General features: G+C 39.3%; 2 protein-coding genes across 4 annotated transcripts in view; both read right to left on the bottom strand.

The window, feature by feature from the left end:
* LOC124179454 (insulin-like growth factor-binding protein complex acid labile subunit) overlaps nucleotides 1-10,897 on the bottom strand; it is a 29,293-nt gene extending 18,396 nt beyond the window's left edge. The window contains exon 1 of the mRNA XM_046563830.1: nucleotides 10,306-10,897. The gene's annotated coding sequence lies outside the window, so the exon portion shown is untranslated. The remainder of the gene's footprint in view (nucleotides 1-10,305) is intronic.
* A 4,064-nt stretch (nucleotides 10,898-14,961) lies between these two features.
* LOC124180046 (homeobox protein dve-1) overlaps nucleotides 14,962-15,486 on the bottom strand; it is a 77,589-nt gene continuing 77,064 nt past the window's right edge. For all 3 annotated transcript variants that reach the window (XM_046565030.1, XM_046565029.1, XM_046565031.1), the window contains one exon: nucleotides 14,962-15,317. In XM_046565030.1, the coding sequence (XP_046420986.1) occupies nucleotides 15,141-15,317 (177 nt within the window). In that variant the 3' untranslated portion in view covers nucleotides 14,962-15,140. The remainder of the gene's footprint in view (nucleotides 15,318-15,486) is intronic.

Below are 15,486 nucleotides of genomic sequence, written 5' to 3' on the forward strand. Positions count from 1 at the left end.
AAGCGTATGGTGTGTGATATACATGTATATATGTACATGTACATACACGAGCAGAAATGTGACATTATTATTGACTTATTATTAGGATAAGACGTTGGGTTCGAGGCAAACACGGGTAGGTATGGATCCCTTATTAATTGGCAGGACACTTTCGTAGAAGCATGGTTCTTGGTGGGGTGAGTTAAGACCGGAAGCTTTGATGTCGGTTAAGGTCCATTTCATACCGGGGACCCCAATTAATTAATTGAGTGGCATAGTTCGATGATGAAACGAGTCTTAGGTTGATAACGCCAATCTGGAGCGGTCGGCCGGACTCTCTTCGTTTACTCTCTTCCTCGGCCTCCCGAATCTTGGCACCGATACATTACGAGGCTAACAGAGTTACTCAGATCCCGCTGGGTCGCCGGGACTTCCCGAGGTATTTGCCCGCCGCTGTGACCTGTTTGAGGAGGAGCATGCATTGCCCGAAGATATCCCCCCCCCCCCCCCCCCACGTTTACCTCGGATTCTCCTTTCCCCCAACCTTTACCCTCGGAGCTTCCAACGAACGGGGTTGCCTTTTCGCTTTTCCGGCGGTGAGACGTCGCACGTAAGCATCGAACCCTTCTTTTTCTTCTTTACGCTTTCACGGTATTACTTACAATCCTCTTCCCTCAGATTCATCCCAATTTGACAGAGAGGGTATAACGAACTCTGACGAATATGAAACCCCTTGAAACCAACATTGAGTACAAAGACTGCACTTGGTCATTCAGCGAAGTTTGTTCAATTTGTATTTAGTGGTTGGTAAGATAAGTTTACCTGCTACAGTTTTTGATCAGTGACGCATTTTTTTGCAACTATTACGTTCATAATTCAATTGATTTGAAAAATTATGGCTTCTGTGGTAGGAAAACGAATGATTACAATATTGAAAGGAATCTTCTCTGAAGGTACTAGCAGCTTTATAGTAGAGTGCAACCGCACGTATAAAATATCTACGTTATAGGTTTGGAACGACAAATTTTTTGCTCGACGAAGAGAAGAATTGAGAACAATAATTTTCTAGCGATCATCACATATGTGCTACATCGATTTCAACTACATCTGGATAAAATCTTGCGAAGATTTACAATGAGATCCATTGGAATCCCAATGAAATTCCATTAAATCTGACTAAAAAATCGTTCCAAAATCTTCTGATTATCGTTAAATACCGTGTTAATTAGTCTAGCAAAAGGCTATAAAATTTTTCAAATTCCCGTCAAATTCTGTAACGGCTATGAAAGAATTTTGTAATATTCCATGATGTCTCATAAAATCCTGAAGTAACATATCATAATACAATCTTTGGTAAATCTATAAATCACCATGAAATCATTGAAATCTTTAGATAACCGGCGTACCCAATTTTTGGGACCATTAAGTCCTAAAATTTGACTCGGCAAGCTATGATTTGTCAGTTTTCCTCTATGATTTTTGGAGCTCATCAAACATTAACGAATGTATTCCGCATACTTTTTGATCCTGTTATTAAAATAACTCGAAACCCGATGTACCGATCGAGTCCAAAAATAAGTAAATCCCACTTTATCAGGCCGAAAATCCGTTGATCCGTTATCGAGCTATCGTCGAAGAAAAACTGATTTGACAAAACGCGCCAAGACGCCGTTCCAAAAATGTTGGAGATTATTTTTCAGGTCTGGAAACGTCAGGATACAGAAAAAGTCCGACGTTTCACTTTCGCGGCGATTACAACAACTTCCTTTATTCACTTTTTTGGTAAGTTAAAAAGTTGGGAGAAGTAAATGCGCAAGATATCTACATCTAGGCGGTCGGGTACGGGTTAAGCCTCCGGTATTAAGACACCGGGTGTAAGAAGGCGCGGATACGAAACGCCCGGCGGTCGCAGGTGATCTATGGCGGGATTACCGGCGGCGGTATTTCTTCATAACCGTTTCTGCTTCTCCCTCCGCGGTTCGTTCGCTTCGCTCGCTCGTTCGCTCTTCCCGCCGCCCCTGCTTCGCGGGGGGGTTGTATCTTAATAACATTCATGAGCTCAGATATACTTGCTAGATTTATTGCTCCCGCTCCGAGAGCAAACCTCTATCCCTGCAGCGCCGCCTCCAGGCGCCGGCGAAGACGTCCCGCCAGCGAAACAACCTCTTGGAAGGCCGAAAGAAGAACCGCGGCCTTGAGCTTTTCATCGGCCAGGACGAAGTCAAGGGGGATGGAAACTAAGAAAAATTTCAGTTTGTCGGACATTTTTTCCTCGTGGTCACTGTACGGTATCTAGTTAATTATTTTCAATTTTTACCTTGACCGAAAAATAGATTGTTCTTGGGATAAACGATGAGATTTAGTTTTTTTCTTGTAAGTCTAACCGGAAAATCTATATAACCTTTTTCAAATTTCAACAATATTTAACACTATTATCTCGAATAATACTTGTTATACTGTAATATTCGACTAAATATAATAATAAACGAAATTTTTTCAAGATCTAACGATCAATTTTTCACTCTCACAAGATTTTCCATGCTTCTAATTAGTATACTGCAATAGGCAGACGATTTGTTTGTGACAAAATTAATTAACGCAATCTAATTGCCTTTCATCAATTTTTTAAATTCAGAAAGAAAGATAAACGAAATTCTGATTGTATAATGTGAAGGCTGGATCGGATGGATCGTCCGAAGGACCAGACTAAGTCTTTGCGAAGAAAACATATATTTGAAAGATAATTATAATAAATAAAGTAGGATAAGAAAATTAATTGAAACTAGAAGAATAATCGCGGTATTGTAACGTGAGTAGCTCTGTATCGAAAAGATTTGAAAGGTAAAGAAACAGTGTTAATTCGCTGTTAATTATGGAGGTTTTTCCAGAAATGCAGGCACAAGTTGGGTTTCTCAAAATTGATCAGACAACGTGTCCAGAATTAAAAAAAGGGACCCACAAAATGTTTTTAATGATTGTAAACGAACGCGTCGTTTGGAGGAAATAGCGTGAACAGGGTGCAGTGATGTAAAAGAAGGGTACTCGTTGTCAACCTGTTATTTAACCAAGATACGGCGTTTTCAACTCGGCGCTGGTCAAACGAGAAGTGAGAGTCGCTCCGCGGGGGCGGTTTTATAAGAAGTGGTTGGTCGTATCATCGAGCGTTCACCAGTCGCTCGATGACGTCAAAATTCTAGGAATAACGACTGACAGATTCTCTTCTCCCTTGCCGAATTATACTCTTAGGTGATGATTCGTTAATTATTATAGGCGGGAGTGAATTCGATAGTGTAAATTTATACGTACAGAATTTATTAGTTTAATTATAATAAAGAAACACATAACTGTAGGGTTACTAAACGCTGATAATTGTTTTGAGCCGAGTTGCGAAGACCAAAGCACGGGGAGCCTCTAAAAACCTTCCGAATTATAACTGAAGAAAAAAATAAAGCTTGTCGTTCCAAGGTTACGGGGATCAGGGTGAGTTCGTTTTGACAAATCGGTGAAATGGATATTCACTTTCTGAAGAAATAAGAGTAACGAATAATTTTTGTAAATATGATAATGATGATCGAGAAGAGTAGTAGAAAGTGATCGTGAAATCATATGAAGACACCAAATGAACTTTTTTGCATTTTAAATACAAGCAAAAGTGTATGAGATTTGAAAAATAGTTATCTCGATTCAGTTGAGATAAAAAAACGTCTGTTCTCTTTAGGTATATTGTATAGAAACGCTGTCGAGCAATCTTTGAATTTAACGTAATCGATTAAACGTTGGTAGCGTGGGTTGAGGTTCTCCTGTTTATAAATCGGGGTAGAAAGATGCAGGCTTTTATCTGTTATCAATTGAGTTTCACCCTACCAAGCTGCCATCCTCCAGCTTCCCTACAGAACCGTCGACGAGCTGTGTTTCGATATTTATGGTCTTCTGTATATTACATATCAGCCCAGCGACTCCCTCCCACCGAATATTTTCTAACGCAGATTTCTTCCAGCGAGCATAAGCAATGAAGGGTAAACGGTACGCGAAACCCTTTGCGAATACCTGCAGAGGCCTCCTTCGGGATAATTTTGACTCCACCGAAATAAAAGATAATACCCGTATTATTCCAAGAGAAATCAAAAAAAAAACTTAAAGTAAGAGAATCAGAGCATAAAAATTTTGATCGCTAATAAGAATTTATTACCGTAATTCACAATTCGATGGTTTATAATCGTGAGATTGAAAATTGAATCCGATGAAATTTTACTCTCTATGTTTCTAGGAAAGTTGTAGAATTATTTTCAATTTTATCAGCGACAATGAGAAAACATCTAACGTAACGAACTTTTTTACGAATACCAATGTTTCAAGTTATTTGAACCGCAATGAAGTCTAGAAAAAACTTATCTGCAGGAGACAACTTTTTTCGTACGTGAAAGAAATTCTGAGGAATCGAAGAAAAATCAACACAAAAATTACAGAATCTCTATGATTATTCCTGCTGGGTCAACGATAATCGGAATATTTTGTTTCTGCATCAAGTGAACGATGCCGAATCCCAAAAATTCGTTTTCGAGATGACTTATCTCTCGGACTACAAGTATCAGATGTTCCGATACTACGGAACAAGTCGATTGTATTCCTGTGAAATTTTAGTCGAATGAAAAAAAGCGTTCAAGCGTGTTTCGGAACCGGTTAGCCTTACCATAAAGGATTGAGCTTGAACGACTTTCACTTTCCGATGTCAAAGTGGGATCTCGAAACAAAGAACATTAAAATTGCTCTCGTACAGTCTAGGCTCGACTTTGTACAGCCGGGATCCTCTAGGATCCTAGCGGCTTTTTCTCCCCCCTGAAAGCCAGAAGAAGTCGGACGGTGCTGACCAGCGTCGAAGGGGGTGCGAAAGCACCGCGACTCCTGCACGTAGGTGAGAACGAGTCGCGTGGGTGTTGGTATAAGCTGCCCGAGAGCGGCGCAAGGCAATACAGATTTATGTAAGTATTTAGCGCGGGCTCTTTGCTTTATCGCAAACCACCCAGCCAAGACGCTCCGTATTAATATACTATACAATCTCCGTCTCTCTCGCTCTCTCTCTCTCTCTCTCTGTCAAACATTTTCCACAGAATGCGACCAAAGGCACTGTCTTTCGGGTAAAATGTCCGCGATTCGGTTTTCGGATTCATCCAAAATAACGCTGCCTAAACTGATCGCTGAAAAAAATCCTGAATTGGAATTAAAAGGGGGCAAAGAAAAACAAACAAAATCGTACCGTCTATACATCTCGTAATTATTATTCTTTCTTTTTTTTTTGATTTACCGCTTCTTCGGTTTCATTGTTAGATCTCCACGTTTTGAAGTTTAGAGAATCGATTCCGATAATTTTTTATTAATGTATAACGTATGTAAGTGTGTGATCAATTTTTTGTCCGACGATTCTCGAGAACGAGTTACCGGATTTCAATAATTATCCTCTCAATCGAAGCGGTTTTTACAAGTTTAGAACTAACTAGATTTTGGCTTTGATTAGCTCCGTAAATTTTCGATTATTTAAATAACGAAATTTTTAAAAATCAAATAAAAATGATGATAGCTTGAGAATGGATGAATGGATTTGAATGAAAATTAGTACCGTGAAATTTTTTGGCTCGCTATTCACGAATCTAAGGTCAGATTTGAAAAATTTAAATTTGGCGTATTCAATAAACTGAAAATAACCACTAAAAACATTTGGATTTTGATGAAAATTGTTACACGTCAGTTTATTATTTATATTTAAAATGTCGATCAAATATAGTGGGAGAAAATCCAACAATGATTTGATTTTAATAGAAATCGGTTAGCGGAGGTTTTTTGGTCACCGATAACGAATCCAAGGTTAGACTTCAAAAATTTTTAATGGAGGATCCATTATAGAGGTTCGAAATAAAAAAAATCGTAATATTTTTACGTAGTATATGGTATTTAAGGGCATTAAAATCGTTAAACACGAATCTGAATTTGTAGTTCGAAATTCGAATGGTATATTATTCTTCTTTTTTTTTTTTCTCTACGAACTTCGAACCTGCGTTTTATTTAATGATATTTCAGCGACGCAAGACTTTATGTAACACGTCAAACTAGTTCCCCGGATTTTCATCCGTTAAAAAAAGTCGCGAGAAGAAATTTGATACATCCCGTCACCCCGTGAATAGAAGGAAAGAAAATTTGTAGAGGATCGAGTATAAGAAATATGTTCCGTGGGTGCACGCTGAGAAGAGACTTTAACGTTGAAGCCTAGCAAAGACAAAAATCCTTTCCATACTGCCGGAGTTTGGCGATATGATGAGGTTGAAAATTTATCTTCCCGAGGACGAGAGAATGCACGGTGAGTTTCGACGCCTAGTATTAAAGTAAGAAGGCGTTTATAAGGAAGTGTCCACGTCTTAATCTTAGACGCATTGCCTCGAGATCCTTCAGACACTCATCCTCCGGAATTAAATGAGATGCGGCCTACTCTTCTCGCTTAAATCCCATAACGTTGAATAAACATGCGCGAGGTTCCAAAGAGAGCCTGCGTACAGAAACCCCGGTAAGAATTATGTTCGCAATATCTTACGGGGCCAAAATGCCACGTGAGTTACGAATGATGTGATATGGGAAGTATTAGATAAAAACTTGGTCTCCTTCGTTATATATGCGATGTAATACATGTACATTGGTTTGCGTATACGCAATAAATATTGCGGGACTCGCCTTGTCAAGTGTAGGTCACTTTATCGCATCATTTTTTAAAGGGAGAAAAGACAAAAAAAAAAAAACTCAAAGAAACGGGAGTATTTTTAAGCTTAGAAATTTCGGAAAAAAATCTGAGAGGTTATTCCCAACGGAAATTGATTAGAAAAAAAAACTTAGCTATAGCCGATAAACTGAAAATAATCGATGGATCAATTAATCGAGTCCGAAAAAATAATCGAACATGACTCGATTGAATCGGTAAATATTAATCGATTACTCGATTATTTTTTATTTATTTGAAACGGTGCGTATGAAATAAAAATTTAGTAAATTTCAATACGTAGTCTTAACAACGGAAAAGTTTTTTCACAATTTATAGTTTCATTTAAAGTATTTTTCAATTTCAGGTGAAAATATTCATTCATCTTTCACTGATTATATCAAAAAGGTACCGGGTAAGTAAGACAATGATGATAATTGATGCTTCAATCGCATAAATTCATATCGCACTGCGGCCGTTCATGGGAGTAAAAAACAAAAACCGATTGCGAGAAAAAATAATCAATTACACTCGATTAACCGGGAAAAAGTAATCGATTATTTTTGGTCATTCTTACAGCGTGGCTCAATGCTCGGTATCTCTACGGCTAGGTGCTTGTCCAAGTGTATCATCACATACGTAACTACGGCTGCGTCCCGAGACAAGAAGGATTCTGTTTGACGAACCGTAAGAGAGCTAAAAGCCATAGGTAGCGTATATATCGTCCCCCGAAGGGCTTAAGACGTATAGTATTTTCGTTGATCCCCCGTCGAGAGCTCCCTAATCAATACCACGTCCGCTTTTCCTCAAATATTTCTTTTCTACACATGTATGTTACACGTGAGGTATAGGATATGAGGCATTTGAGATATATCGGAACGAGCTTAGCTTGACAGTGGCCAGATCGCACGATTCCTAACCGCAATTTGATGTCTCCCCCATTCGCAAGGATCCCAATCAAATTACTTGATGGAATTTCGTGCGGGTTATGGGTTACGTATAATCTGCAGCGGTCTGCCTCTCCGAATTCTTTCTTCGTTACGTTAGTTGGAAAAAAGGTGATTTCTGGCTCATCGCTACAGGGATAAATCTGCACTGATTTCTACAAATGATTATCAATTTTCATCGTAAATTTACCTCTCGCAATGCATTTTTTTTCGAAATCGGATTAATCTCAGTTTTTAATTTTTCAGACAACCTGATCTTCGGCAAAATAGATACTGATTATTTCAGATCGTCGAAAAGTTGAAAAATGGAAACACTTTACCAAGCCACCTATGTTCTTTCTATTTCCAAGAATCGTAAAAATTCGCTTTCTTAGCTGGATTTTTTTACCACAGAATTTTACGAACCACTGTCAAATTTACTACGAAACAGTGAAATCTGAGTAAATATTTATGCCGTTGTTCATACCAGATTAATAATTTTTAAATCTCAAACGAATCTTTGCTTGTTTTAAAAGAGATATGTATATTCCGAATAAAATTGTCTCTATAAATGTTAATCAGAATTTCAAATTGTTGGATACTTGCTGACGATTACTGAAATGAAAATGTTGTTAATTTTTTTTTCTCTTGTTTTATCTTCACTTGCTTAACGATACTTCGCGTAACAAGCCACGAATCTTGCAACTGTATAAATCCTTCGCGGCAACTTGATTGGTACGAAATAATAAAGTAAATTTTCCCCCGAAATCGTTTTTCACCTTCAAACACCTTCGGGTATATATTTGAAATTGGAGAAAGTCGGAAAAATTCCGCAGCCTGTATTGCCATAAAACAATAAATTCGCAGTTTTACCGAGTCAATTAATCTCCTCCTAATTTTGAGTTTTATTAATAATAAGTGTATAACAAACAACCCGAGGGTGACTCGTGTCGATTTTCGGATCGGATTAGGGTTCAAAATCGCAGTAAGACGATCGGAAATTGTCTATAAATAAAGCGGACCGAGCTATATACGCACGTATATAAATCTTTGGGAGTATTTTCGTTAGGACGTAATAACTAGCGGAGAGAATAGGCGATCTTAATGCTATCTTAAGCCCCGGTTACACCATAAATTATGTATCGCTCGGGCGTAAGATGCTGAGATCCTGGGAGCACCTGCTGTACCCTCCGTTCCTTCCTCCCGCCAGCCCTTCTTACCGCGGTAGCGCCGCGACGCTCGGCGTCTTAGGGAACTCTGGGCTCCCTAAATTTTCTCCCAGTCTATAAGGGTTAAGGAATTAACTGGTTATAGATACAGGTTACGGTTCGGAAGCTTAATAACGCAACCCAGCGGACGATCCTTCGGCCGAGGGGCAGGGAGGGGGGCCTAAGTTGTTGTCCTTAGCGGAAGCCATTACAAGGATTTCTTTTATTTACGGTTGCCGGCACTGCCCGAGGGCCTCACGCCTCTCTCTCTCTCTCTCTCTCGCCCTTTTGCCACTTCTTCCGCGCACTACCCCAAGGCTAAGTGTTCTAATCTTCCCTGCTTAGTTTCCTCGATAGATCTTGGCCAATGTGAAACCTGCGCGATTAAGTAGACGCTTAACCGCTTAGCGATGGCTCTTATAATAACGTTGCACGACCCGCTATAGATCAATTAACCTTTATTTGTCGGAGCTAGAATCTTTACCAGATTCTTTTGCCTTCGGATCTGATCCTTTAATAGTCGTCGTCGAGTGACGCATTGCAAAGAAGAAAACCTTGAGAACGTAAAATATTTTACAGCTATCGTATACGTTCTCACGCCCCGCCCGGCAATTTGAATGAAATTTTAGTTTGCTTTGATTATCATTTGGTTATAATTACCAGTGGAAAAAAAGTTATTCTTTCGACAACGGTAAGGTAATGTCTGGTCATTCTTCTGCGAATTGGATCAAATTTTATATTTTTGTCAGTGCACCCTGTGGATGAATAATCATCTTTTCATGTGAGAAAAAGCGTTTCGGTAAATTTGGGGAAATTAATCTGTTAAATAAAATGAACCGTTGTAAAAAGAAATTGAACGAATCAGCTATACTTTTATCAATTGTTAATCGATTTGAAATTTTGCTTCGTTTATAATTCCTATGTGTTAATAATTTTAGAAATACTCGGCGTACAACTGACTCGTGATAAATTAGTAAGAAGTGTCGATTTTTGGACAGTCAGCCTCCTTAACTATATTCACTAATTACAAGATTTAGAATATCTCAAATTTAAAACTTGTTAGACTAATCCTCTTGAAAAATATAATTGAACGTGATTTATCGCAATCGACAAAAACGGGACGAAAATACTAAACTGTTCCACACTATTTCTAATGAATAGATTTTTTATTTTTGTATTTTACAATTAGATAGACGATTTGATGTACCGAAAAATGTGTTTTCTTGATTGAATTTTCACGTGAAACTGGTAAATATTTCGCTCAGGAAATAAATAGTTTTTCGTCTTTTATTTCGATCCGTAAATGAGAATTTGACCGAAGTCGTTACACTTAAGCAGTGATTTTACTCTACCGATAACCAATGAAAAAAAAAAAAAAATGTACCTCCATACAATCCTGCATAAGAGTCATCGTACATCAGTCGCAATTGATATAAAAAAAAAATATTCATACCTCTCAAAAACACGTTGTAATCCAGCAATTAGTCAGCAAGTGAGTCACTGGAAGATTCGTTCATTGCCAAGGTCGAAAGTCCACCATTTGTAAAACCACATAATTTTATGAAGTTCTTTTATTCAAGCGGCACGGAAAAAATCGGATCCGAATAGAATATCCGCGCACTCAGCCAGAAGCGTAAAAGTAAACGGCGATAAATTAATTACTGCAGTTATCGAGGCGACTTCTAGTCTCCTCGTCGTTTGGTAAGTTCATCCCCGCAATGGCCGAAGGAAATCTTCTCTTATGGCTCATTAATTTCAATCGTCCGTGGCCTTTGGCGACTTTAGCCTCGAGTCGTAATTTTTAGTATAGCGTACCTCGGGGTAGGATTAAAGAATAAGATGAGGCGGAGTTCATTTATACGATCGGCAGCCAGCGTTCTTCTTCCCTCCCTTATTCGCCGCCTCCGTAGTCGACAACCCGAGCTGCCTCCCGTCCCCCGATCTACAAAGATTATGAAGCCAATCCCGTGGCTAATTTGCGAGGCCTTAAGCTCCCGCCGACCGTTTTTCTTACCTCGTCTTCAAATTCGCCAACTTTTCAGCCCGGCAGTCGCGATGCGCTCCCCGTTTCTTTATGTTTTTTTATTTTTTTTATTTTTTTTAATTCTATTTTTTTCCTCCATTTTCCGGCTCACAAGTTTTTAACTCGATGATCAAGTGTAACTTGCCAATAGCGATATCAAATACCGGTGAAGAGGATTAAATCTCTGGATAAAGAAATACGACGCCGTAAGTGCAAACAAATTTCTATTCGAGTGTTAAAATTAAAAAGAAAAAAAAAAACACACACACTGTAAAAATTTGATTCCAAATAGGAACATTATCGGGGCTTGCATAAACGAATCGCGATTGTTTTGTTAACTATTGTTAATCATTGTTAACCGTGATCAAACGCTAAGTATAGTATGTATACACAAAAACACTGTAACACAGATAAGCAGGATCACCATTACTTGTTCACGTCACGAATCGTGCAGGAGTTACTGCTCCACATGCGTATAATACAACCTTATTTTCGTCGACCGATCCGTTTCGCGGTTGGCTTAAGACTGATCTACCGAGTCTTACCATTACCGGTACAAGTTTGAGCAAAACAAAAACAATCACGACAACGACGTAGTAGTTCACTGACACAAGATTTCATCCGTGTTTACATCTTATACGCGCGCGTGTGTGTGACTTGTGTGATTGTAGATCCGAAAATCTCCGTCCAGTGTCACCTTGTAAAGCTGTTAATTTTGAAAATCGTCATATTCGAATTAAACGACTTCCTGCACGGAATACACTGTATATTCCTGACTGAAGTTTCGATCGGCGAAAATCGTGAGGTTGATGTAATAGATATGAGAGATCGGTGTGTGTTTGCGACAGATTCTTAGGGGCTCGCAACGCACGTTCATCTGGTGACTCTTGGAACATTCGGTAGGTATAAGGGACATAAGTACATTGTCTGTCTAGGTGCGTCCGGTGTCCGCATGGAATAGAATAGTTCGGTATATCCTAGCTGGCAGATAGCGTAGCGCAGCTTTCTGTATTCACCAACTTTGCTGACAGCTCACCGGATAGGGAGATAAGAACACCCTCTGAATACCGGAGCGCCACAATGCTCCTTTGGAACCACGTGTAGCTCTATCTGGCAGTAAACTCCTCTGTCTCTCTGCCCTCTCTCACCGATGTCACAACCATTTCTTGGCCACTCGCCTTCCGACATTCTATATTTCCACCAAAATCTACCGAACAAAGTTTTCTATCGAAAAATGGTTTCTCCTTTCTTTTTAGAAAATAAAAACTTGAAAGAGGTAAGACAGACAGATGAAAACAATTTCTTAGGCTTAAGGTTAACTAGACACTGTTTTTCGACAAGCCTGTTATGGTGAATCTAAATTTGTTTATAGTCTTCCCGGAACAACGATCCTTCGTTACCAAACACCATTAGTATGTGAGCATAGCTGTTGCCATTCAACTAACAAACAGATTCCACCGAACTGCTAGCTCTTCGGGAATGTTTGAAGTCTCTATCCGGCAATGAATGATGTTCATTGATATTCGTGAAATAAGCCTCTTTAACAAGAATCGAAATATATAATTACTTCCGAGCTATGAGGTTGGGATTAAGTTGGTATTATACATCGGCGTACTTAGAATGGAAATAATTCACAATGATATTCCGTGAGCTGCAGAGGTTGTTAAATTAAGCCAAACGTTGGATGACAAATTGAGATCAGATAAAGGGATGATCCCTGGGCTGCTGACTTTTATATTTTTATAAGGCTTTCTTTCCCTATTCCTCTCTCTCTCTCTCTCTCTCTCTCTTTTCCCCGTCTCAAACTCAAACCCCTTGCAGGCCGCTCCTCGCCTCTTGCGATAAGCCTGCTTTCTACCCTTGGCGACGTTGACTATGGGGTGGATTTCCTTACGCAGAGAAATTCTCCACTGCTACCAAATTGAATAATTAAGCCCCAATATGCACAGGCCTAAAAACTCCCTCGATGAAACGCTGTATGCATTCGGGACTTCTTACTCCTTTCTGACATTCGTTTCATTGATTTTCAGTGATCTCTCATTCTATCCTTGATTTCCAACGTTTGCGTAGTGTTGTAAGCAATTGTCAGTGATGAACGGAATTGGTTACAAATCTGTAACATCACAATAACGTGTCACTGGAATTGTTTGGAAATCAATAAAAATCAATCGGTAAATTAGGAAGACATATGATAAGATGGACATCAATAGAATTTTCAACAATCGAAACGATTTGGCATCTAGTGCAACATTTTCAACGATTTTCACGATTTCCAAAGCTTGCCAAGCAACTTCTCTACGTGATTTCACGACACTGCAATGGTTTCCAATGATTTTCAATTCTCTTCATTAACGCCTCGTTATTGCAAAGAATATTAGAGCCATTTAAGTTTCTCTGACTTTCAATTTGTTATCCGATTGTTAAATTTTTACCTTTCTCGAGTGAATACGGGGCTTTGAAAAATGAAGAAAAATACTCGTCTAGCGGTTCCTGTGTATCGAAATTCGCAACCGGCGCGACGTCTGTACGCGAAATTTGCGTCACCACGCGATATCCTAGAAGAAGATAAGAGGTTCAGCGCAGCATTAAGGTAAGTTAGACTCAATGTTTTGTGTATGAAAGGAAGCCCCGGATCCTTGTAAGACGTTTTAATTGGACAAATCCGCCTATCCTCATTAAATCCAGGACCACTCTCGCCCCTATTCGGCTCCATCCCTCTCTGCGTGTGTACCATAAAGGACAATCATATCCTCTCATCTTTGTGTTATTCCTGCTTACTCGGAATTCTGAAACGAGTATTATATCTGTATACGGCAAACCAGCGCTATCCCTTATATCGAAGGATTTGTTTTTGCCTCTGTGATCTCTCGATCAGCGTGGAACGGCTCTCCGCGTCTGAACCGGCTTTTCGAAAAACTTTCTCAACTTTTCGCTACTTCGGCCACGTCGTCATCATCATTATTATCGTCGTGTCTCCCTCCTTGTTGTTGTCCTTCGTTATTTTCCGGGGATGATTGTACAGACGGCTGCAGCTTATACAGGGTAAGCCGAATTACCCATATTTCAACGACTAGAAGAGACAGAAGCCTGAGCTCCGTTCAAACCCGGTTTCATCGATTCGAACACCGTCCCGGAGCTTTACACAAATTTCAACCTCGACGGGGAGACATCATATTTCTACTCCCGCACGGCATCGGCGAACTCTTTTTATCCGATTAGCAACAATCCCTAATTTCCACCACGCAACGCGAATTCCACGTACGAACCGAATCCTGACAAATGAATAGCGAAGGAAACACTGATCCTTTCGTCTCCCGTCCCTAAATCCAAAAATACAAATAAACAAACGTTTCACCCCGACAAATGTCCCCTCATCCCGACGAATTTAAACCAAACCACAGGTAAAATTGTCTCCAATTAATTTTTTTTTCACTCAATTTTTATTTTATTTTTTTTCTCGCCTCAATTGGGATTCAAACGCCGCCTCCGCGCAAACTGAGAAATTTTTTCGAACAACGCGCGTGCGGTAATTTTCGATTTCACAGCGCTTTCGGTTAACAGTTTGGAGCCAAGTTCTGCCTAGACGATACGCAATTCAATTCCCTATTGTGCAGCTTGAGTTAGGTTCTACACGTGCTGACAGCGTCCGGAGGTGTTATCTTAGCCGAATGTAGGAGATATCGGAGGACAAGCGAAACACCCGCACGCCGATAGTTTCCACGCCATTAGACTTGGGGTGTTGATCAAGAGAACGAGCCGCCACCTTCTTCTTCCATTCAACTACTTACGAATGATCTTCCCGATATTCGTATCACAAAGTTCCGAAGATCCTGATATTCCCGTTTAACGTCACGGCGAATGTTTACCACTAATTGCATACAACGCATTACAAATATTTCAGGGTGGAATGAGGTAAAACTTTGGACGAACGCATCCGTGATTGGTATACAGTTTATTTTCTATTATTCTTTTCATCGCATTTGCGTTACGTAATAATAATAATTATAATTATATTAATTGAACGTTTATTTATTTTAATTTTTTTTTTCGTTCTCTTTTTAATTACAACGAAGGTACGGTTTTTGGGAAATTTTCAGTTTCTTCTTTCCGTATCGATTAATCAACATTTACGAAATAACAAATGAATCAACAAAGTGTGTTGTTTTTTTTTTCTTTTTTTTTTTTTGATATTGTTTTTCTTCTTGTTTTTTCATATCATATATAATATCGTAATATACAGTACACGATTAAAATGATCCAATTAACTAATCGGCGTGGTATGGATGCGGTTGCGGGGATTCACCCTCGAACAGAGCCATTTTCAACCGTTTACACTTGGCTCGGCGATTCTTGAACCAAAATTGTACATTCTTCGGCTCCAGACGGGGAAACTTCTGGCGGTACGGCATCCGGTTCAATTCTTCGGTGTATTTTAGTATCAGCTGAAAATTTCGAAAGCCGTTATTGAATCGCGGCGCTGAAAAATTAATAGCTCGAAAATTCTATGAAAGTAGGCAAAACGCGTGATCGACAAAGTTTTTCAGGGGAAAATGTATCGAGAGAAATACAAGTCTAAACAAATTTACCGGGAATGTGTGTTTAAAAAAATTA

Source organism: Neodiprion fabricii, chromosome 4, assembly GCF_021155785.1.
Source record: "Neodiprion fabricii isolate iyNeoFabr1 chromosome 4, iyNeoFabr1.1, whole genome shotgun sequence".
NCBI classification, from domain to species: Eukaryota; Metazoa; Arthropoda; class Insecta; order Hymenoptera; family Diprionidae; genus Neodiprion; species Neodiprion fabricii.